Source organism: Aquarana catesbeiana, linkage group LG02 (assembly GCF_042186555.1).
Source record: "Aquarana catesbeiana isolate 2022-GZ linkage group LG02, ASM4218655v1, whole genome shotgun sequence".
Classification (NCBI taxonomy): domain Eukaryota; kingdom Metazoa; phylum Chordata; class Amphibia; order Anura; family Ranidae; genus Aquarana; species Aquarana catesbeiana.
This window is the reverse complement of record NC_133325.1, coordinates 554,147,267-554,170,243: the sequence shown is the minus strand read 5'-3', so window position 1 is coordinate 554,170,243 and position 22,977 is coordinate 554,147,267. Positions and strand designations below refer to the sequence as shown.

The window sequence follows — 22,977 nt, the reverse complement described above, 5'->3', positions numbered from 1 at the left end:
CGTATGATCTGAGCACTGACAGGCTGACCCCCACCCCTTCAACCTTTACAGCAATGCTGGCAGCACTCATATGTCTATTTCCCAAAGACAACCTCTGGATATGACGCTGAGCATATGCACTCAACTCCTTTGGTCGACCATTGCAAGGCCTGTTCTATTAAACCGCTGTATGGTCTTGGCCACTGTGCTGCAGCTCAGTTTCAGGATCTTGGCAATCTTCTTATAGCCTAGGCTATCTTTATGTAGAGCAACAGTTCTTTTTTTCAGAACCTTTGAGAGTTCTTTGCCATGAGGTGCCATGTTGAACCTCCAGTGACCAGTATGAGAGAGTGAGAGCGATAAACACCAAATTTAACACACATGCTCCCCATTCACACCTGAGACCCTGTTACACTAATGAGTCACATGACACCGGGGAGGGAAAATAGCTAATTGGGCCCAATTTGGAAATTTTCACTTAGGTCGACCGATATATCGGCCGGGCCGATATTCGGCTTTTTTTACTTAATCTGCATCAGCTGATTGTGCTGATAAAAAAAGCCGATTATAACTTCAGCGGGACTTGCAAATGACTTCTGTAATAGAAGTCAATGCAAGTTTCCTGGAGTTATCTGTGGAGAGGATTCTCTCCTCCTCTGGGCAGCCTGCCAAGTCTGATAAGAAGAAACATTGTATCTTTTCAAGTTCTTTTATCAATAGACTGAACTCCATGTGTAGAAGTTCTCAGTTTAACCATTTAAAGACTCAATCTTTTCTGACACTTGTTGCTTACAAGTAAAAATCCTGTATTTTCTGCTAGAAAATCACTTAGAACCCCCAAACATTATATATATATTTTTTAGCAGAGACCCTAGGGAATAAAATAGCTGTTGTTACAATATTTTATGTCACACGGTATTTGCGCAGCGGTCTTTCAAACGCAATTTTTTTAAAAAAAATTAATGAAATAAAAAAAAAAAAAAAATAAGCAGTAAAGTAAGCCCATTTTTTTTCGTCCAAAAGTTTTGATTACCTGTTTTTGTGTATTTAATATTTAAGATATAGTTATTTTTTTTTAATCTAAATTATACATACAAGTGAACTGATTGGAGGTTTGTTTTGTTTAATAAATGTTTAAATGTAAAAAATTTTCTGTATCACTTATTACTTAAGGTTGCTTCACACTGGAGCGGGCATGCTTTGACGGTAAAACGCTGTTAGTTTTAGCGGCGCTTTACTGTCATTTTAGCGGCGCTATTCGGCTGCTAGCGGGGCGCTTATAACCCAGCTAGCGGCCGAGGAAGGGGTTAAATGCGCCCATGAAGCGCTGCTGCCGAAACGCTTTGCAGGCGCTTTGGCAGCGGTGCGCAATTCATTTCAATGGGCAGGAGTGGTGGTATACACCGCTCCAAAGATGCTGCTTGCAGGACTTTTTATTAACATCCTGTCAGCGCATCGCCTCAGTGTGAAAGCACTCGGCTTTCACACTGAGACTGCAGGGGAGCTGTTTTACAGGCACTTTACAGGCGCTATTTTTAGCCCAAAAGCGCCTGAAAAACGCCCCAGTGTGAAAGGGGTCTAACTGTTAGATTTTATGAGATGAAGGGGAAAAAAAAAAAAAAAAAAAGAAAGAAAATCGGCCTAATATATCGGCCCAAAAAAATCGGCATCATATAATCGGCCATCGGCCACCGCGATTTCTAAATATCGGCATCGGCCAGAGAAAGACCCATATCGGTCGACCTCTACTTAGGGGTGTACTCAATTTTGTTGCCAGCGGTTTAGATATTAATGGCTGTGTTGAGTTATTTTGAGGGGACAGGAAATTGACACTGTTATACAAGCTGTACACTCACTACTTTACATTGTAGCAAAGTGTCATTTCTTCAGTGTTGTCACATGAAAAGATAGAAGAAAATATTTACAAAAATGTGAGGGGGTGTGCTCACTTTTGTGAGATACTGTACCTTTGCAAATCATTTTTCCCTTATGACGTGCAGTTGTGCTAAAGGGTCCATTGTGGTGTATCAGCAGCTCATTCAAAATTAATGGGCTTCTTTACTGGAGCATACATTAACATATGACATAATGCACAATAAAATGCATGCAGTAATGCTCTGCAAAGATTTTACTCTGCTTTTATTTTGTTGTTAGTGTAGCAATAATATTATATCTGTTCTCCATTATCTTAGGAAGATGAACAAGAAGAGAGTGAGTGTGAAGAGGAGGAGGAGGAGGAGGAGGAAGAGGAGAGTGAGGAAAGTGGAGAGAGCGATGCTGTGACTGACTCTGAACCTGAGGATAAAGGTGAGAAAATATAGCACAAACGAATATATCACAAGAAAGTTCTTGAACCTTATTCAGATAATCAGAGGCAACCTTTAGGCCTCATTCACATGGACGTACTTAAACATACATCCATGCAAGGGCCATGTTTGCCGCACAGGGGTGCACAAGTTATCCTTGCATCCCTGTACATGGAGTCTTATTCATGTCAGTTGGGATGCAGTGGCTGCAAGGACACAGCCGATGCTCCCAATTTGACATGTGGAATGAATGAACACTTATAAGGACTGCTCATGCCCTCCACATACCTTGTGGATTTCTTCCACACATGCTTCCACCAAAACATGATTTAAGCCATGACCACAATGCAATAAAAAAGGTATACTCCAATATTTTAGTATAGTCTTAGAAGGTTATTGATTAAAACACGGTGCATAAGATAAACTCATACACTTGCATCTCTCACTGCTCCCTTTGTATCTGTTTGTTTGCATGCCTAGTTCCACCTCTGTTGATGAAGCCACTAAACCATCTCTAAATCTTCCAGGAACTCTTGGAGGAGATCTGGCAGACCTTACCTGTGAGATTGAGATTAAACAGCGCCTCATTGAAGAGCTAGAACAGAGTCAGCGTCGGCTGCAGACTCTGAAACTTCAGTATGAGGAAAAGCTTCAGCAGCTACAGAACCGCATTCGTGACACACAGCTGGAGAGGGACCGCGTGTTACGAGAGCTCAGTACGGAGTGTTTTCAAATACTTTGCATCTTTCCCATGATAGTCTGTTTAAAAATCTTTCCAACTTGTCATTTTACCTTACCATACAGAAATCCCATACGTGCGCTGTAATTTTACTTTACCCAGACACAATACCATGTTTGTTGTATACCTAGTAAATATCAAAATCGTTGACCCCACAGGCACTATGGAATGTTATACAGAAGAGAAAGCTAATAAGATCCGAGCCGATTATGAGAAGCGATTGCGGGAGATGAACAGGGACCTGCAAAAACTACAATTAGCTCAGAGAGAACATGCACGGCTTCTCAAGAACCAATCACGATATGAGCGTGAATTACGTAAGCTACAGGGAGAGCTCAATGATATGAAAAAAGCCAAGGTGAGACAAAAGAAGAAAGAGTTTATGTTAAATGCTTGCTGATTTATGTTTGAGACATGTGAATCCTAGCTGTTATGTTTATACTATATACCTAAGATTGTTTAATCTGGTCTGGTTTTGATTAAGTCATGACTATTTCTGTTATTCTGTATTGTCCTTGTAGCCAGTTTAGTCACCAGCCTGTAGAAAGGATGAAGTGATGTCAGTGAAATTGTGCCCTATTGTTCTTTCAGGCAGTACTAGTAAAACAGATGCGTGAGGAGCAACAGCGAAGAAAACTGGTGGAGTCCAAGAGGAATAGAGAGATTGCACAGCTTAAAAAGGAGCAGCGTAGGCAAGAGGTAATAGGAGCTTAATATGCATGGGGGTGACATAAGTGAAATAAAATTATTCAAAATAAATGATGCCTAAATCTGTGTTAACTTTTATTTTCTCTTTAGCTTCAGATTAGAGCACTGGAGTCACAGAAAAGGCAGCAGGAAATAGTCTTAAGACGTAAAACTCAGGAGGTCAGTAATAAACTGCTTCAGTACAGTTCTATGCAGTCTTTTCCCCCCCAAAGTACACTAATCAGCACCAAAGTCTATTAGCAATTTGACAGCAGGTAGACTTCCCTATCGTCAGAATACACTGATCAATGCTGCTGGTGGCACTGATTGATCGGGGAAAACCCAATAGGCTGGTTGTACAGAAGTCGATTGGTACAAAAGGTACAACTGTCCAAATTTCGATCAATGTTTGGCGGCTTAAGTGTTGTTAGGACGGAATTGTGTTTCTGGCTGGAAGTTACAGTAAAAATAAAGGAAAAAAGCCAGAAAAAGAAAACCAAGTCACTGCATCTAAAAGTTGATAAGCTGCAAATATAACCTTTTTAGAGGTTTAAGGTTTCATTAGATCAGATTTGTGGCTGAGTTTTCAGTTCCAGAAATCCAGTAAGTAGTTTGTGGCACTGTCTGTTGCTAAAAGCACATAAAAATAAAACAGGGCACCTATATATCCCATACAGTATGTCTGTTAACCAGATCTTAACATGTATCCCTGCCCCTACCTAAATGATAATACTAAAACCAAACCCTAAAATGAACACTTAACATTTATCCTAATCCTTATAATCTTACACCCAATATTTATCCTAACACTTATAACCTTACACTCAACATTTATCTTAACCCTTATAACCCTTCACCCAATATTTATCCTAACCCTTATAACCTTACACCCAATATTTATCCTAATCCTTATAACCTTACACTCAACATTTATCTTAACCCTTCACCCAATATTTATCCTAACCCTTATAACCTTACACCCAATATTTATCCTAATCCTTATAACCTTACACCCAATATTTATCCTAACACTTATAACCTTACACTCAACATTTATCTTAACCCTTATAACCCTTCACCCAATATTTATCCTAACCCTTATAACCTTACACTCAACATTTATCCTAACCTTTAACATAGTCCCTAAAACTGAACTCCAGGCAATGTTGCTCTGTACAAATATGCAGATACTTCTGCATTTTCTGATTTGTATATTTGTTCCAGGTCAGTCCGTTGGAAAGTCCTTGAGCCAGTGGGGCTGTAAAAATCCAAGCAAATAGCATTGCCTGAAAAGTGTCTTCAATGCCACATTTCTACTATGATAGGTCTATTTTAAAAGATGCACTTTCAAATGCTTATCGCTATTTCGTATTTCAAATTTTTCTTCAAATTCATGGACAAAAGAAAATAAATTACTTTCAATAGCAACTATTAACATCATTGCATTACATAGCAATCCTTTATGGAAAAATTCACGTATGCTGAATTTGGGTGCATTGACCTGCATTTTCCATTCAAATTAGTTAAACAGCTTTCATTTTTGGTGCGAACACAGCCACATACTGTAGACTTAAGTAAAATCAAAACTATAACGCACAGTTTATTGTTGTACCCAGTGTATTGTAGTGCGAAGTATAAATTCGATAAACCAATAAGATTTCATGGTACCAAAAAATTGTCTGCTATGGGTTATTGCATTTTACCTTATTGAATTAGCAAATTTGTGCCTAATATGCAAAATGACTAAACAAGTATTACACCTCAGCCATTTGTTTTGTTTTTTTCCTTTTGCTCTAAAATGTTTTAGTTGGTGATCCAGGCAAGATGTAACATTTTTGAAGTCTGTGCTTTTTTTTTTTAACTTTCCTAGGTATCTGCCCTTCGTCGTCTCTCTAGACCAGGCCAAGATCGATCCTCTAGTCGAATGTCTTCATTTCAAGATTCTGGGGCAGAACTGTCTACAAGCACTACATCATCTGAGCCAGATGTGTTGTCACGCTCTGTGTCCAGCATTGTGCGACAGTGGAACCGCAAAACTGTGGTGGAAACAGGGCCTGCAACGAATGGAAGCAGACCTGTGAGGTAAACTATGTAGGGAATTTACTAAAACTGAAGCAGGCAAAATCTGGAGCAGCTGTGCATGGCAATCAGCTTTTAGATTTTTTTTTCAAAACTTAACTGAACAAGGTGAAGGGAGAAGCTGATTGGTTACGATGCTCCAGATTCTGTCTGCTCCAGTTTTAGTAAATCTCCCCTTATATGTTGCATGTACTTGCATTAAATCTGATCTCTAGGCAACACCTAATACACAGCTGAAATACATACTGCATATGGTAGCTGTTTTGCTTGCCAAATAATTTGTAATTCTGCTCCAGTCTTGTGGTGAAGGCAGCCTTCCAGACATCAAAATCAAGAATGTGACCTCACTTTTTTCCACTGTATTTAAGAAATACAACTTAGTCTAGAACAGCTAGCATAATTAAGGAATAGCAGCACACCAATGAACCTATAGTGCTTCTCTCTACTGTAAGCATAATAACAGGGTTAGACAAACTGCACTAGATTGCTGACCATCCATTTCCTAGTATGACTTTAGTTGGTTAATATGAAGTCAGATTCATTTTCCTATATTGGTTGTGTTTAAAATATACTTGGTAATTTGTAAAGTAGAACTAAAAGTAAGTTATTTTTCATTTAGGATAAAGTGAGAGAGGGTTATAACTCTTGCAGTTTTTTTCCCACCTGTTTCCCATTTGTGAGATTTCTCGTTATTTCCTGTCCTATAGCCTAAACAGGAAGTGAGAGAAAATCCCAGGGTCACCAGAACTAGGATCCCCATTGGAAGATTTCCCCCCCCTGGTGACAATCCCAGATTTGGTATCTTCTTTCATTTTCATGCTAGGTGATAACAGGACATAGGACAAATAGAGGATGAATCTCCCGAACAGGGGAAAAGGCATACTCCCTTCCATTCCAGCAGTAAACAGCGGGGGACATAGGCATCTGACACTCCTGGAAGTGTCAAATGCCAAAGATACTAACGGAGGCTGGCATTCAAAAACAGGTTGGACATGTGGGCAACTGGAGAGGTGGGTATAAGAGCTCTTCTATTGCAGGGAGCTTTCAGTTGCATTTTTGGTTTTGTGTTATAGTTTTAGAGGTGTATTTTTGGTTAACCATTCACTTTGATCTTTAAAGGCTAAGTTCACCCTTTAGGGAAAAAAAAATTAATGTACATATTTTTGTAGAAAAAATGTGCATTTATTGTTTTTTCCTACAGGAGCTTGCAAACCATTTCACGTGTGATCAGTTGATCCTGGGTGCAATGTCAGGTCTCTGCAGACAGTTACTGCAGCTTTCTTGCCCATACCTCTGTACAAGCTTTCTGTTAGAAAGCTGGATGAAGTGTGAATGAACTATGAGAAAGCTTATCAGCACCCGTGCAGTAGATTGAGAACTACGAGCTGTCTGCTGAGGTGGAAGAAGGGACTTGTAGATTCTTCATTCACAGATTACTTCCATCCTTTGGAATATTCTCAACAGATCCCACAGAGTTCTGAGCACTTTGTCGGTGCAGGAGTCTTGGTCATTGGTGGAATCTCATCTCCCGATAAACATCTTGAAGTAGCATTGGACCAACATTTTGGAGGGTCATCTGATCTGAATTCAGTTGGACAATGCCATGTCTGTGAGGTGAAGGAACCAGTAGTCTTACCTGAAAGGAGTACTGAGGCAGAAATACTGGTTCTCCATCAGTGATGATCTACCTGCATTGTATCTAGAAGCATAGAGACCCAGTGATGGCATCACTGAGCGTAAAAATAAAGTATGTAATGAAAATGGAAGGTTTTATTAAAAATTTCATTAGCATGTAACTGAGGGGAGAAAAAAGGAAACTAGGGATGTCAAAGTATAAGAATATTTAACTTCAGCTTTAAAGCTAGTAGATTTACTTTTAACAAGGTCTATTATTAAATGTTGTCTGGGGTCTTTTATCACAGGAGTGTGGGATGTATCCTCTTCTTTCTACAGCTGGGTTTAGACCAGTTTTTGGCCCTTTGGCTGTATCAATGGTCAGGTTTCTGCCCTTTCCATTCCTTCGATCTTTGTTCAAGACCTATGTACAAGGGATCTTCCATGTAGCTCCCTCTTTCTATCTGAATCTGATTCTTTCTGTGCTCCAGAAACCACCATTTGAACCCACAAAAGACATTTATCTTTCTTCTCTCACCCACAATGTGATGTTCTTTGTAGCCATCACCTCTGCGAGGCGAGTGTCTGAACTGGCAGTCTTATTGTCCCGAAAAACTTTTTTTTGGTCTTGCATAGGAAAAAGGTGATGTTAAGACCCAGGGCTTCTTTCTTACCCAGTGCAAGAAATTCTTTAAGTACCAGTATGTAAACAGTAAAAATGGGAGGACAGACCATATTGGCCCCATAAAGAATGAGGAAGGACATCTGGTTACAAAGGATGGTGACATGGCGAAGGTATTGAATTTATTCCTCTCCTCAGTATTCACGAGGGAATCAGGGTGCTTCAGTAACCAAAACTGCTGTGTTTATCCTTATGACTCATCACAGGAAGCACCTCCATGGTTAACAGAGGACAGAATTAAAATTAGACTTGGGAAACTTAACATTAATAAATCACTGGGACCAGATGGCTTGCATCCGAGGGTACTTGGGGAACTCAGTCAAGTAATTGCCAGACTGAACTGGTACCAGGTGCTTGGAGAAAAGCCAATGTAGCACCAATATTTAAAAAGGGCCCAAAATACATCCCTGGGAATTACAGACCAGTTAGCCAAACATCAATAGTATGCAAGCTCTTGGAGGGGATGAGAAGGGACTATATACAAGATTTTAGTAACGAGAACGGTATCATTAGCAGTAATCAGCATGGATTCATGAAGAATCGTTCTTGCCAAACCAATCTATTAACCTTCTATGAGGAGGTGAGTTGCCATCTAAATAAAGGAAGGCCCATTGACGTGGTGTATCTGGATTTGGCAAAAGCATTTGACACAGTTCCCCATAAACCTTTACTGTACAAAATAAGGTCAGTTGGCATGGACCATAGGGTGAGTACCTGGATTGAAAACTGGCTAAAAGGGCGAGTTCAGAGGGTGGTGATAAATGGGGAGTACTCGGAATGGTCAGAGGTGGGTAGTGGGGTCCCCTAGGGTTGTGTGCTGGGAACAATCCTATTTATTTTGTTCATAAACGACCTGGAGAAAGGGGTAAATAGTTTAATCTCTGTATTTGCGGACGATACTAAGCTAAGCAGGGCAATAACTTCTCCGCAGGATGTGGAAACCTTACAAAAAGACCTGTACAAATTAATGGGGTGGGCAACTACATGGCAAATGAGGTTTAATGTAGAAAAATTTAAAGTAATGCATTTGGGTGGCAAAAATATGAATGCAATTTATACACTGGGGGGAGAACCTCTGGGGAAATCTAGGATGGAAAAGGACCTGGGTGTCCTAGTAGATGATAGGCTCAGCAATGGCATGCAATGCCAAGCTGCTGCTAACAAAGCAAACAGAATATTGGCATGCATTAAAAAGGGGATCAACTCCAGAGATAAAACAATAATTCTCCCGCTCTACAAGACTCTGGTCCGGCCGCACCTGGAGTATGCTGTCCAGTTCTGGGCACCAGTCCTCAGGAAGGATGTACTGGAAATGGAGCGAGTACAAAGAAGGGCAACTAAGCTAATAAAGGGTCTAGAGGGTATTAGTTATGAGGAAAGGTTGCAAGCACCGAACTTATTCGCCATGGAGAAGACGCTTGAGAGGGGACATGATTTAAATTTATAATTACCATACTGGTGACCCCACAATAGGGATAAAACTTTTTAGCAGAAGGGAGTTTAACAAGACACGCAATATCTCACAATAGCTGCTTCTTTCAGAAAGAAAGATTCTCTCTTTGTCATCTTGGATAGGCCCCAGATTCTTGTTCCACCATTCTAGCAAGTTTATGGTCCCAAGGATCATGTTCCACCCTGTCCAGTTAATATGCGCTCTGCTAGCCCCAATTGGTGCAGTTTTCCCTTATCCCCCCCCCCACACACACACACACCTTTTCCTAAGCCATCCCTCTCTTAGTCCTTTTTTTCTCCTTTCTTTGTTTTTTAGGTATGATGTTTTATCCTTTATTAGATACCTTGACTAACTTATACTAATGTTTTACAAACGGAGGTATGCTTCAAGATCTGGCCTGCTCAATAACCTTGGGTTTGCGCCATTAAGGTCTTCTCACATACAACTGGTTGCCTCACCCTTCCATGAGTGTGTTTCCTTCTTTTTGCCATCTGTACTTGCTTTTGTGGGCCCTTTAAATGTGTCAGTGTATCTGGTTTACTGTACAAATTATTATGCCTTGTATTCTTTGTAAAGTATTCAATACTTCAAAAATAAAGAAAAAAAATGCATTCTACTAGATCTGTGAGCACTTCTTGGCCTTTTTTGGCATAAAGAAACTGTTTCCCAGATTTGAAAGGCTGCCACTTAGTCTTTGATTCACACATTCTATCAGGTGGATGTTTTGTCCTCATCTAATACCAGCTTCTGGTGTAAGGTCCTTCAGGTAGTTCTTTGAGCTGCACACATTTTCCAGTTCTCTGTTGTTTTCTTGAGTCTGTTATCAATTGTTTGCTGTGTTGCCCACCCCTCAGTTGGACTGCTTTTGAATCGCCCGAAGCAGACTTCCTGTTCTAAGAGCATTCTTTTTCACTAGTTATATATGGACTTATTTATGTAACATATTTAAGGTATCATTTCAAATTTTCAACCAGCGCAACTTAAGTTTTAATTTTGTATGAAGTTGTGTGTGTCTCACATGAAGTTGCAGCGGAGTTTTTTTATTTATTTTCTTAAGTTTTAAATCGCTTATTGTTTCTTAGATAGCGCAGTATTTTAATTTTTTTAAACTTCCTGTTCTGTGTGTGAGTGCCGCCTGTCTGTTTGCCATCTCTTTCCACAATTTCCTGGATTCTCTTCATGCTTTGCAGCTTCTCCACTGCTGTTTATTTTTGATTTCTAAAGACTGCATATCCCATGGTACTTTGCTGCCTGCAACCAATGTTTCCTGTACTGACTCCACCTCCTGAAACTTCTCCCCTCAACACTTTTATAGTTACAGAAAGCAGGCTCTGTGAAATGTGTGACAAACCACTGCCTATGTTCCGTCAGATTAGGCGACCCGTCAAACCTTGTAACGGAAGTGATGTTCTGTCACGGCCATCTTGGTACACCCCGCACTCAGCCGCAGTAAGCCTACAGTCTAAAGTCGCCAACGGACATCCTTTTACAGCCACCAAAGTCTTCCATTTCACACTTATTTTTACCAGTAAACTGAGCTTATATTGTTAAAGACAGTATTTAGAAGTCCATGATACTGTTTGATGTTGAATTTTAAAACCAGCTGTGTTCTGTCTGATTAGCAAACGTGTGAGGTCAGCAGGCTTGCCGCTGATTTTCAATTTCAACATCAAAACAGTGTCACGGAGTTCTAAATACTTCAGACTGTAGGCTTAGTGTGGCCGAGTGTGGGGTGTACCAAGATGGCCATGACGGAACGTCACTTCCGTTACGAAATCTGATGGGTCGCCTAATCTGACGGAACACCTACTCTGATGGCATAGTGAATATGTGTCACAGAATTCAAGGAAGTAAATGTGTGGTGAGTTTCACAAAGTAAGTTAACAAACTGCAAAATTATCCAGATTAATATGAGTAGGTTAGAAATAACTGAAATACAGTCTATTTGATTTTACATTTTGACCATAATACATTTTAATCACCACCAACACACTAACGCACTCTTTTATCTGCTGACAGGAGAAAAGTTGGACGCCCAGGCCCTCCTCTTAGTAAAACTGCCCGCGTAAAATGGCAGACTTTAGAAAGGAGGGTTCATGAAGTTGTTTTACAAAGGCTTACTCTACTCAACCTGGAGAATGACATGGAAAGGCTTCTGAGAGTGAGTATGAATATTTAATCATTTTGTACAAATGTTTTAAAAGCTTTTTCTCCAGAGATAGTTAATAAAATAGTTATTACTGAAAGCAGGTGCAACTAATCCCTTGATAACGGATCAACAATTGAGATAGCAACGATCATAGAAGTTGTGAAAACTGCCTCATAGAGACAGTTACTTGCGCTTATTTCAAGACATAGGCCACAGATAGATATACAGTATAGTGTTAATATAGTCAACAGCAGCCATCACCACTTTGAAAGTGTCTAACTTTGTGTGTGTCTCTTGGTAGTATTAGGTCTTACTGATTTAGATGTAATTCCGTTATTTATGGCACTCAACCTATGAAAAAAAAATTTGCAGAGATTTTAGGTCAAATATATTTTTTATTAATCATTTTTAAGTAAAGCAATAGATACAAAATAAAGCAAAGGGGAAGGGAGAGCAGTGGTAAACAAATACCACTAAGCATATGATACCAGACATAAAAATATACATGTGTGAGAGACAGTTCTCAAAATTACAGTCAGTACCAAAAATAACATGAACCTTGTGTGGGTGAACGCAGAAACTGTTAAATAGAAAGAAGAGGGGGGAGAAAAGGGGGGAGAAAAAAAAGGGGGGGAAGGGAAGGACATAGGCACAGTGTCTAGGATGTAAATATAGCACAGTATTTTTTTTTCATTTTAAGGCGACCATTAGTATTATGCTCGCTGCCCCACCCGGTCACCAACATCTGGTCCTGGGCACCTAAAACAATTGACTCTTTATACAGACAATCTGTTCCGAAGTTTATACGAGAATGAGTAATGAAGCCAGATATACCATAATTTGAGGTGTTTATCCCAAGTGTCTCCTTGTCTAGCCTGCATCTCCTCCATGAGCATGGCGTCGTTGAGCATATCAATCCACTTATGAAGGGGGGGCAAGCTCCGATTTACAATTTGCAGAGATTTTAAATTGAGTTTGTGTCTGCTGAGAACACCAGCTCCTACCATGCACGTTATGCCTGCAGTGAATGTTTTCAAGTTCAGTATTGAAACTGCAAATTTACTGTGCACATTTCTCAAAATAGAAAATAGCACATTTCTGCTTAGTAGTGCATTTTGTTTTTTAGAACAGTGTAATAAACTGTCTTGATTTTTTGTTACAGTTCTGTTGTTTAACCCTTTTGTTCCCAGAGGTCACTGAAGCTTTGATACCCAGGCCAAACTTAGCAAAGTCAGTATGTGTTTGTAATTTGACAATAACTAATATGCCACTTTAAATAATTTGTACTGTTTGTATGGGGATACAAATCTGTGGTTGGCACACTGTTTTAAGAAAAACACGTGATTCGTTTTATTTTTTTTGTTTCAATACATTTTTACTGAACAAATTTTATATATTCTGAGTACAAAAGCATACATAAACTTCAGGTGTGCACAAGTACACATCTTGACACGGTACAAAAAAGTGCACATATGAGTACATCCAATTTGGCCCAAATGACAAGTGTTCATTTCAGAGGGGGCTCTATGTGTACTAGATATTTTTGGAGGTTTGACGACAGTTGTGGTAAAGTACCCCAATAAAATTTGAGTTTTATATTGGGGAGGCCCCTACCAAGGGAGTACTCTGAAAAATAGAGATAGACTAAGAAAGAGGATGTTTGAGTAGGGAAAAAGGAGGCAGGGGGTGAAGGGATCAAGATAAAGAGTTGGAATTTGCTGGTACTAACACCTACGCATGAAATTAATCCCCAAACCACAGTCCACAGAGTGTTAATTGATTAATGTTTTTAATACTGTTATTTGACAATTACATTATTAATATAGGCACATTACCATCTTCAGGTTGCAGCAGTATCTGCGATCTGAAAGCTTTTTTTTAGAGCCTCAGCCTGGATATGATCACTGTGTCATAGTTGACATATGAATGGGAAACATGCTGTTTGCATCCTGATGCTGTCAGTGACAACTGGGTTTTACAGCTAGCATCACTGCACCATGTTAACTGCTAACTGTCAAAGTGTAGACATAGAATAATGTTTCTAAAAAGCAAAGAGCATTGTGCTTTGTAACATTAAAGTGGATGTAAACCCACTCTCAGCCACTATGGCAGTAGTTTAGAAAGGATATCTATAAGGATATTCAGGCCTCCTGCATGTATCTTTACCTGTCAAATGTCTCCCCTCTGTCTGTTATTAGACCCGAAAAACTGCAGATTCTGTGGGTGGGTCTGTTGTCTGGAGCTCGGTGGGTGGAGTCGTGATGTCAGTAGACTCCCCACCCGCCTCTACACTCCTCTTGTCAACATGCATTTTATCCTGTGTATTTCTTACACTGAACTTCTGCTATGATCTCTAACATCCAGTCAAAACTCAGAAAAGTCACCACATGACTTTAGTATGTCCAATCATGCTGGGATATGGAGCAGTCAATCCTGGGAGAGCTGGAGAAGAAAGAAGGAGGGGATCTGAAGTACACAGAATGTGTCTCTCAGGCTAGTGTATGAAATATGTAAATCACCTGTCACTCACAGCAAGGGGGAGAAACTGACTCCTATTTCTCTGTGTGTCGGTTTTCATCTCACTGAAAAAAGATAAAAGGACTGCTCAGAGCTGGATTAACGCTTTGTGGCAAGACTGGGCACAGATGACATGAAATCCTATACTGTACAAGGTGCAAGCCTTAATTAAAAAACATTTTTTCGGGTTTACATCCATTTTAAAGTGAAACTTCACTCTCCCAATCAACGTAGTTAGTCAGGTTGAAAAAACACAAAAGGTCCATCTTAGTTGAACCAAAAAAATAATTAAATAAAAAGTAATATACAATCCCATATACCCAATCCTATACCCTCATTTATTATTTGTAATCCTCAAGCCTCTAACATTAGTAATAGATAGGAAAGTATATAATTTTTTAAAAAAAAAACATTTCTTCAGTTACTTCCTGGTGTCTTGCCTAGGCAAATTATGTCATATATATCGTAGCAGTCTTCAGGAGAGGAGGAGGGGTTTTCTCAGCTAAGCATACTCTCCTGCCTGCATGTTTGAGCTAAGGGCAGATGGATTCCAGGAAGTAAATGCTACATGAATAATTTGCTTTAACTCAAGATGGCCACACCCAAAAAAGCTAGAGGGTGCTTTTCAAAGTGATTTCTCAACAAAATAAAGCATGGAGACATAGATGGATGGGGGAGTTTGCTTTGAATAATAAAAATGAATTAAATTGCGTTTTTGGTTTGTGGTGCTCAGATGCAGTGAAGATCTGCTTTAATCTATAGATTGTGGGTGGGAAATGGTTGATAAAACCTGCAAGGAGGAGAGATATCAGAAATGCTGTGATTCGTGCTGTATTTAGGAAGATTGTTGTGATTTCAGTTTAGTTTTATAAGGTGTGTATACTAAACTAACAAAAACAGTCTGATATGCTCACACAATCCAACCACCTTTATAAATGTCTCCTGAGCCAGTAATTCCTCTAAATCAGTGGTATCCAAACTGCAGCCCTTTGCTTACCTCTTTCTGGCCCCTGGGACAATATTCCTCCCATTGACACCAACAATATGGCAATAATTCCTGCACTGACATCAACAATTGGGGACTGTTCCTACCACAGACATCAGTGATGGGCCACTATTCCTCCCACAGACACCAAGGATGGGGCTCTATTCCTCCCACTGACATGAAGGGTGGAGAACTATTCCTCCCACTGACACCAAGGATGGGGCGCTATTCCTCCCACAGACACCAAGGATGGGGCTCTGTTCCTCCCACTGACACGAACGGTGGAGAACTATTCCTCCCACTGACACCAAGGATGGGGCACTATTCCTCCCACTGACACCAATAATGACACACTATTCCTCCCATTGACACCAATGATGGGACACTATTGCTTCCACCGACACCAATGATGGGACACTATTCCTCCTACCGACACCAATGATGGGACACTATTCCTCACTGACACCAATGATGAGGCACTTTTCCTCCCACCGAGACCAATGCTGTGACACTATTTCTTCCACCAACACCAATGATGGGACACTATTCCTCCCACGACACCAATGATGAGGCACTGTTCCTCCCACCGACACCAACAATGGGGCACTAATAATTCCCCTAATACCAAAGATGGGACATTTTTACTCCCACTGGCCATGGTCCGGCCAATAAAGTATGAAGCACAGTAAACCAGCTCTTTGGAAAGTTTGGAGACCCCTGCTCTAAATAGAAGCGCTTAAGTCACATGAGTGCTGAGGAAAAAAGCAGGGTCACCAACATTGGGGAAAACAATATCAGTTGGACAAGATTTTGTAACCTGACCATTTTGATCCTTGAGAATGTAGCTTCTCTCACTGCCTTAAATATAATGGATTGTTGCTGGATTCAACAAAAAATAAAGCTAGTTAGAGATGTCTGTGTGCACCTTAAAGTATTTCTGCCATGGGAGAAGCATTGCTACTGCTATCACTGTCCTGCTTTTAAAGTCTTTAAAATCCTAGATGCCTGGCTGTGTCCAAATGTGTTTTTTGCTATCTAGTTCCAGACTAGCAACACAGGGAGTGTTGAATCCAAAGCATCAGCACGACAGTGGGCGTAACTAACATTTTCAAAAGGAGAGGCAATGGCAGCCTTGGAAATTTTCCCATAAGTTGAGTCTAAGTTAAATATCTTAAAAAATAAGTCCACCCAGAACTGATATTTTGAGTATGGGTCGTAATCATCCACTAACTTCCCAAATCACTTGAGGCCCAAGGGGACATGATCTAGTTGCTGGGATTTACCTTAGGTAGTCTGACTCTTTAACACTCCTTTAGCATTAAATTCATAATCACCATTTTAATGTGACCTGTATCTCAGGGCACTATAGTCAACTCTGCTACTGTATCTCCATTGGATAAAAATGAACCATTGTTTTCAAAGTATATTTATTTTAAATGTGCTGAAGATAATAAATGTGATTCAGCATGTGTTGTAGCCTGCTTCAGAATTTTTAGGAAAAAGAGCCCTGCAAGGTCATTTACCTGGTAGACTTTCTAGACATAATATAATTGCAACCATCACAGTTTTGATGAATCCTTGTCTCTACAATTTTCTTAATAGAAACGTGAGGAGCTTTCACTTCTGCAAGAGGCTTTGCTGAGTCGTACAGCCATTCCCCCAGAGGCAGGTAATGGAGAGGATCGGGCACAGCAGGATGTAGTCGAGGAACTGGAAGCCTTAACAGCGAATATAGACTATATTAATGACAGTATTCGAGAATGCCAAGCCACCATTGTACAGATGGAAGAAACCAAGGTATCTCTAATCATAAGGGCACATGTCAATCAATCTCATGGTATTATTCTCTTCCATATGTCAAATAAAACTACCATGCTTGCAAGATTCCCCTAATTATCAATGCTGACACACACAAAATACAACAAACCACAAAATCCTGCTCCATCATGATTTACTTGATCCGTGTGCTCATACCGTATAATACTTTATGTCAGCAGCAAAACAGTATGTCCATAATTGGTCTTCTGTGTAATTTCATGCATTCCTTATTCACTGGTTCTCATGTACTTTTTCAGTAACCCATAATTATTGAAGAATATCTAAAATTAGCTACAAGGGAATTTCAACAAATAGTTTGCATACAGTATGTAGAAGTAAAAATGTTTTGATTATATAGATTGTATAAAAACTTACATTTTAGTATTTTTTTGTATGAATGGATAATGCAGAAGATTACAAGCGGAAATCTTTAAACCATCTTATAAAGGGAAGTACTTCCAACAATTTTTATCATTGATAAAGTAATTCTTCCTCAAACATATCGTAATCTGCTACAAGGTGACAAGAATTTATGACATGCATTTAAAATGGAATAGGTAAACGAACATAGCTCAGTAGTAATTATCTAGCAAGATTTTAACATCAATCGCCACCTCCAGGATCTGCCCATAGATTCCAGGCTGGTGGTGTCCGTAATATAGTTAGTAATAACTTTATTATGCTTGTGGTCAGTCTAAATATGTCTGAACAAAAACAGTTCGGTGTGTCTGTCTTTTATTATTTAAATTACTTTCATTTGGTGGTAGATGGTAACGAATGACTGATTTGAAAGACAATCACTCTCTTTTTTAGGCTCAAAGCAATACTGTGTTAGTTTACTTATTTATATGTTTTATGACACAAGGTATTGTGTCATGTTTCATGAGCAGAGCTATCTCCAATATCCTAACATGGGTTAGCAACACTCAGTCCACAAATATGATGTGTGTTTTCAGCCCACCATAGGGCTTAAAGAGGAACTGCAGTCTGCTCACATAATTTGTAATAAAAACATCTTTGCCATTCTGAAGCTTCCCTCCAATCCATTTGCATATTATTTTATATATACTGTAATTCTGTACTTGCCAAATATGCAGCAGAAATCTCCCTCCACTAAGTCTGGCTGCAACCAGTTTACTGGGGGCAGCTGAAGCTGCTGCCTGTTCACTTCCTGGATTTACACAGAGGCACACCTCCAGCTCTGCAGCTCTCATTGGCCCTCTTATGACTCATCTCCCCCTTCCTTCCTGGCAAACTCTCACGAAAGTTAGAGAGAGAGCTGTGCATGATGTCATAAGCCTAGGCTTTTTACCAGACAAGAAACAGGAAGTGGGCTGTATAAGGTATTTACTGGCAGAAAAAAAATGTTTTACTATCCAAAGTTAAAACAACAAGTGCAGAAGATTTAATAGATGGAAAGTTGAAAAAATGACTGAAGGTCCGTTTAAGAGTGCATTTCTGGTAGATGAACGGTATTGTTTTGTACCCCCAAGATCCTAAAATATGCATGTATTGCAGAGATGATTTTCTTTGTTTTTATGGTAACTAACTGCGTCCAGCAGAGTTTATATGGATCACAGCTTAACATAATTTAAAAAACTTTGTTTATATGCTGTTTAGGAGGACCTAGACTCAACAGACACTTCAGTGGTCATCAGCTCTTGTTCCCTGACAGAAGCACGACATTTGCTTGACAATTTTTTGCGTGCATCTATAGATAAGGTAAAAGAAAATAATTGTGGAATATGGGTGCATATAGTACAAGTGTAAATTATGAGTCTTTGTTCACAGAATAGTCCAATATAAAGAGTTTGCTTCTTTTGTCAGGGCTTACAAGTGGCCCAAAAGGAGGCTCAGATCCGGATCCTGGAGGCACGGCTTAGACAGTCTGATATGGCTGGGTTCACGCACAGTCAGATGCTGCTGGAAAAATCGGAGTGCCAATCCACGTTCAATGGTGAGATACCTATAATATAAAGGGATGTTATGGACTGTGGTTTCAGATTAGAGCAATGGAAAGTCTTTCAATTGTCCTAATGTTTCATAGTCAGTGTCAGTTTTAATTAAAAGTCAATTTGAAGCTGGTGCTGCAAATCCTTTGCTTTAAATATCTCTAACCACAGAGATGTGTATTGCAGTGTGTGAAAATTCCTGCCTACATAGAGGTTTCTGCATTACTAGAGAGCCTCTGAATGGCTAGCAAAGGATATATGGAAACAAAAAGTAGCAATGATATCATGGGAAAAGTAGCTGCTCCATCCCTAATAGACTATTGGAAAGATATCTCCCATGGGACTTTGTCTATACAGTTCACGTCCTAATCTGTAAAACATTTCTACTAATCACACAGGAAGCAGGAATACATCTTGATTAAAATAAATTGCATATACACCAAATCAACCCAAGGGAGATATCTTTCCAATAGCAGAGGATATATATATATAAATTTTCTTTTTCACCAGCTCTAAGACCCCTTTCACACTGAGGCGGTTTTCAGGCGTTTTATCGCTAGAAATAGTACCTGTAAAGCACCTGAAAACTGCCTGCCATTCATTTCAGTGTGACTTTTCACACTGGGGCGGTGCGCTTGCGGGACGTTAGGAAAAGTCCTGCAAGCAGCATCTTTGGGGTGGGTATACAGCACTCCCAAAACGCCCTGGGCAGCGCTTTGGAAGCGCCGCAACACGAGCACTTTTAACACCTTCAGTCGCTAGGCGGGGTTAAAAGCGCCCCACTAGCGACCAAATAGCGCCGCTAAAACGAGCGGTGCTTTACCACTAACGCTCGGGCGGCCACAGTGTGAAAAGGGTCTAACATGCAATTTTTTTAAATTCATTGTGGAAAGCAACTTCAAACGGCAAAGCTTTAGCCTGGTTTCACACTTGTGCGGTGCGAATTGAAGCTCAGGTTTCACTGGGGAGATAACAATCTCCTGTTCAACGGATTCATTGCGTTTTTGCTCAGGATTAGAGAGCAGGGAGAGGGGGAGGGAGGGGAGGGAGAGGGGGAGGGAGGGGGGGGAGAGGGGGGGAGAGGGGGAGGGAGGGGAGAGGGAGGGGAGAGGGGGAGGGGAGAGGGGGAGGGGAGAGGGGGAGAGGGGGAGGGAGGGAGGGGAGAGGGGGAGGGAGGGAGGGGAGAGGGGGAGGGGAGAGGGGGAGGGAGGGAGGGGAGAGGGGGAGGGAGGGGAGAGGGGGAGGGAGGGGAGAGGGGGAGGGAGGGGGGGAGAGGGGGAGGGGGGGGAGAGGGGGAGGGGGGGGAGAGGGGGAGGTGTAGTGAGGAGAAAGAGAAAATCTTTGTTCAGAACGCAATGCATCTGCGAATCAGATGCGTTCCCATAGGAGATAATAGGCTTGTAGTTCGCACCGCAATGCCCAAAAAACGCACACGTTTTTTGTGCAATGCGCAGTGCGAATGCAACGCACATATGTGAACCAGATACATTCATATGAATGTATTTTAAAATGTCCTGCGAATTAGATGCGGTGTAAGCCGCATCTAATTCGCATAGGTGTGAACCCGGGCTTAATCACACAGCCACTTTAAATCTTCCTTTATAGGCCTCATGCACGCAGGTATATGAATTTATGCTCCAAATCTGCAAAATTTTTTTTTGCCAGAACTTGGCAGAAAAAATTGCCTCTTATGTTGAGTATGTACACGCATGTATGCAGGCATGGCCTTGAGTGGAAATGCTTTCTACTGGCAGGAATATTAATTTATTCTGGCAATTGGAATACATTTACGCTCATACGTTTGTGCACATTTACACACATATAACCCAGTGCATGTGTAAATTATGCTCATAAGTTCCTCCCTGAACACAGCTTTCGTGCAATTTTTTTATGCCTCTGAAAGCTGATCTTAAAATACTAATTTAATGCCTGATGCGCATAGCCACATAGGCTTACATAAAATTGCGTTTAGAGGTATAAAAAAATATGCTGTATGCCAAAAAAAACTGAATTTTTTATGCCCATGTCCTTGCAACCTAAGGTTATTTTTTTGCCCATTTTTTTTAACCCAAAGTTTCACTTCAACGCATGGGTTTCTCTCACAGGGGTTTTTAAGCATTTCTATGACAGAAAACAATTGTTCATCAGCCTCCTGGCTTACACTTGCCGTGCTGCTGCTCTGGCCTCAATCCTAAGGCCCTTGTGTCTGTCTCCTCCAGACAGTTTTCTTACACAAATTCAATGCAATCACCTAACAGCTCCCTGCCATACTGGTTCCCATCTGGCTGCTAGGAGCCCTCCTGACTACTGAGACCTACTCTGTCTGTCAGGGTGGAGCCCCGAACCATACTCAGGTCTCTAATAAAAGGGTGGCTGGTTTTTCGCAAAACCTGGACTCAGGGTTGGAGACTTATGCCGGCCATACACGTGTTGAATTCCGAACGATTTTTCGTTCGAAAATCGCACCTTTGAATAATTGTTCAATTTTCAACCACTAGTGGGGCCGCAGTAGTGGCCGATTTTTGTGCAGCCATCGAATTTGAGTGATCGGGCATGTTGCAGCCATCAAATTTGAGTGATCGGGAAATTTTTTTTAAAAACGAACGAATTTCTAATCAAATGATGGGAGAATCATGCGAGAAATATAATTGAAAAAAAAATGCGCATGATCTTGTGACCTGGAAAGAAAAGATTCCCAGCCACAAATGTTCTTTTCCGTAGCAACATGAGGTGAAATTGAAGGCTTGGTCGAATTTCAAAACCAATAGTGGCACAATCAGATTACAAAACGTACAAATGTTTGATTTTCGATCGACAAATCGTTTGGAATTCCATCCATGTATATGGCCTGCATGAATCCCTCCTAATTAACACATGATCAGATTTTTGGACGACCGTTCCTCCGTTTTTTGTTGTATGCTAGTCTCATGTCGAAAGGGAAGAGGTTCCTCACCGTACGAAAATTCTCGTATGACAGAATACAACTTCAAAAGTGACATAATGTGTTGACTAGTTTTGTATGTATTCTTTCGTTTCTGAGCATACGTAGTCTTAGGCCCCATACACACTATTAGATTTTCGGCAGCTTTTTGGCTTCAAATTTACCAAAACCATATAATATGAGGTCAAACCATAAAGTGATTGTAAGGGTTCGTTTTTTTTTTTTTTAAATAACAAACATATCATACTTACCTCCACCGTGCAGCTTGTTTTGCACAGAGTGGCCCCGAACCTGCTCTTCTGGGGTCCCCCGGTGGCTCTCGCGGCTCCTCCCCACATCTGGTAACCCCCTCAGAGAAGCGATCTCCCGGGGGATTACCTTGCGGGCGCCCTCCCGAGTCCAGTATTCGGCGTCCATAGAGGCCAAATGCAGGACTCGGCCCCGCCCCCTGGCACCCGCATCATTGGATTTGATTGACAGCAGCGGGAGCCAATGGCTGCGCTGCTATCAATCTATCCAATCAAGAGCCGTGAACCCCAGGCACATCCCCGTGGGTCAAGTTCCAGGGCTAATGTAAGTAAAACGGGGGGGCTAGGGGGCTGGTCACTACCAGGTGTTTTTTCCCCTTAATGCATAGGATGCATTAAGGTGAATAAACACGTAGGTTTACAAACCCTTTAAGAGCTTCAATTTGTATGCAATCAGGCAGGCCCTTGCACTACATGGTTTTGGTAAATCTCAAGACAAAAATCAGCAGAAAATCTAATAGTGTGAATGGGGCCTTACTCTTACGATTTTTTACGTATGAAAACCGCACTAATTAATCGAAAATTGGATGTTGAGTTCACGTACGACAATAATTTTATAGTCTGCACATCCAGCTTTTGTTGGATGAAAAACCAGAATCGGCTGTCGAAAGCACCGTACTAACGATCCGAAAATCGTCAAATTGTTTGTTGGATGAAATTTTTCTTCCGATTTTCGTATTGTGTGTCCAAACCGAGTTTTACCAACCTCTAAGGAAACTGACAATCCAGTTTCATTCTGTATGAGACAAGCGACCTGGAGACCATCAA

At 40.7% G+C, this 22,977-nt stretch overlaps 1 protein-coding gene across 4 annotated transcripts in view; it reads left to right on the top strand.

Moving 5' to 3' along the window:
* Positions 1 to 22,977, top strand: part of KIF21B (kinesin family member 21B) — a 151,090-nt gene that overhangs the window by 85,666 nt on the left and 42,447 nt on the right. For all 4 annotated transcript variants that reach the window (XM_073615972.1, XM_073615973.1, XM_073615971.1 and 1 more), the window contains exons 13-22: positions 2,172 to 2,286; positions 2,813 to 3,001; positions 3,183 to 3,382; positions 3,616 to 3,723; positions 3,823 to 3,891; positions 5,582 to 5,793; positions 11,559 to 11,700; positions 16,793 to 16,987; positions 18,629 to 18,730; positions 18,836 to 18,965. In XM_073615972.1, the coding sequence (XP_073472073.1) occupies positions 2,172 to 2,286; positions 2,813 to 3,001; positions 3,183 to 3,382; positions 3,616 to 3,723; positions 3,823 to 3,891; positions 5,582 to 5,793; positions 11,559 to 11,700; positions 16,793 to 16,987; positions 18,629 to 18,730; positions 18,836 to 18,965 (1,462 nt within the window). The remainder of the gene's footprint in view (positions 1 to 2,171; positions 2,287 to 2,812; positions 3,002 to 3,182; positions 3,383 to 3,615; positions 3,724 to 3,822; positions 3,892 to 5,581; positions 5,794 to 11,558; positions 11,701 to 16,792; positions 16,988 to 18,628; positions 18,731 to 18,835; positions 18,966 to 22,977) is intronic.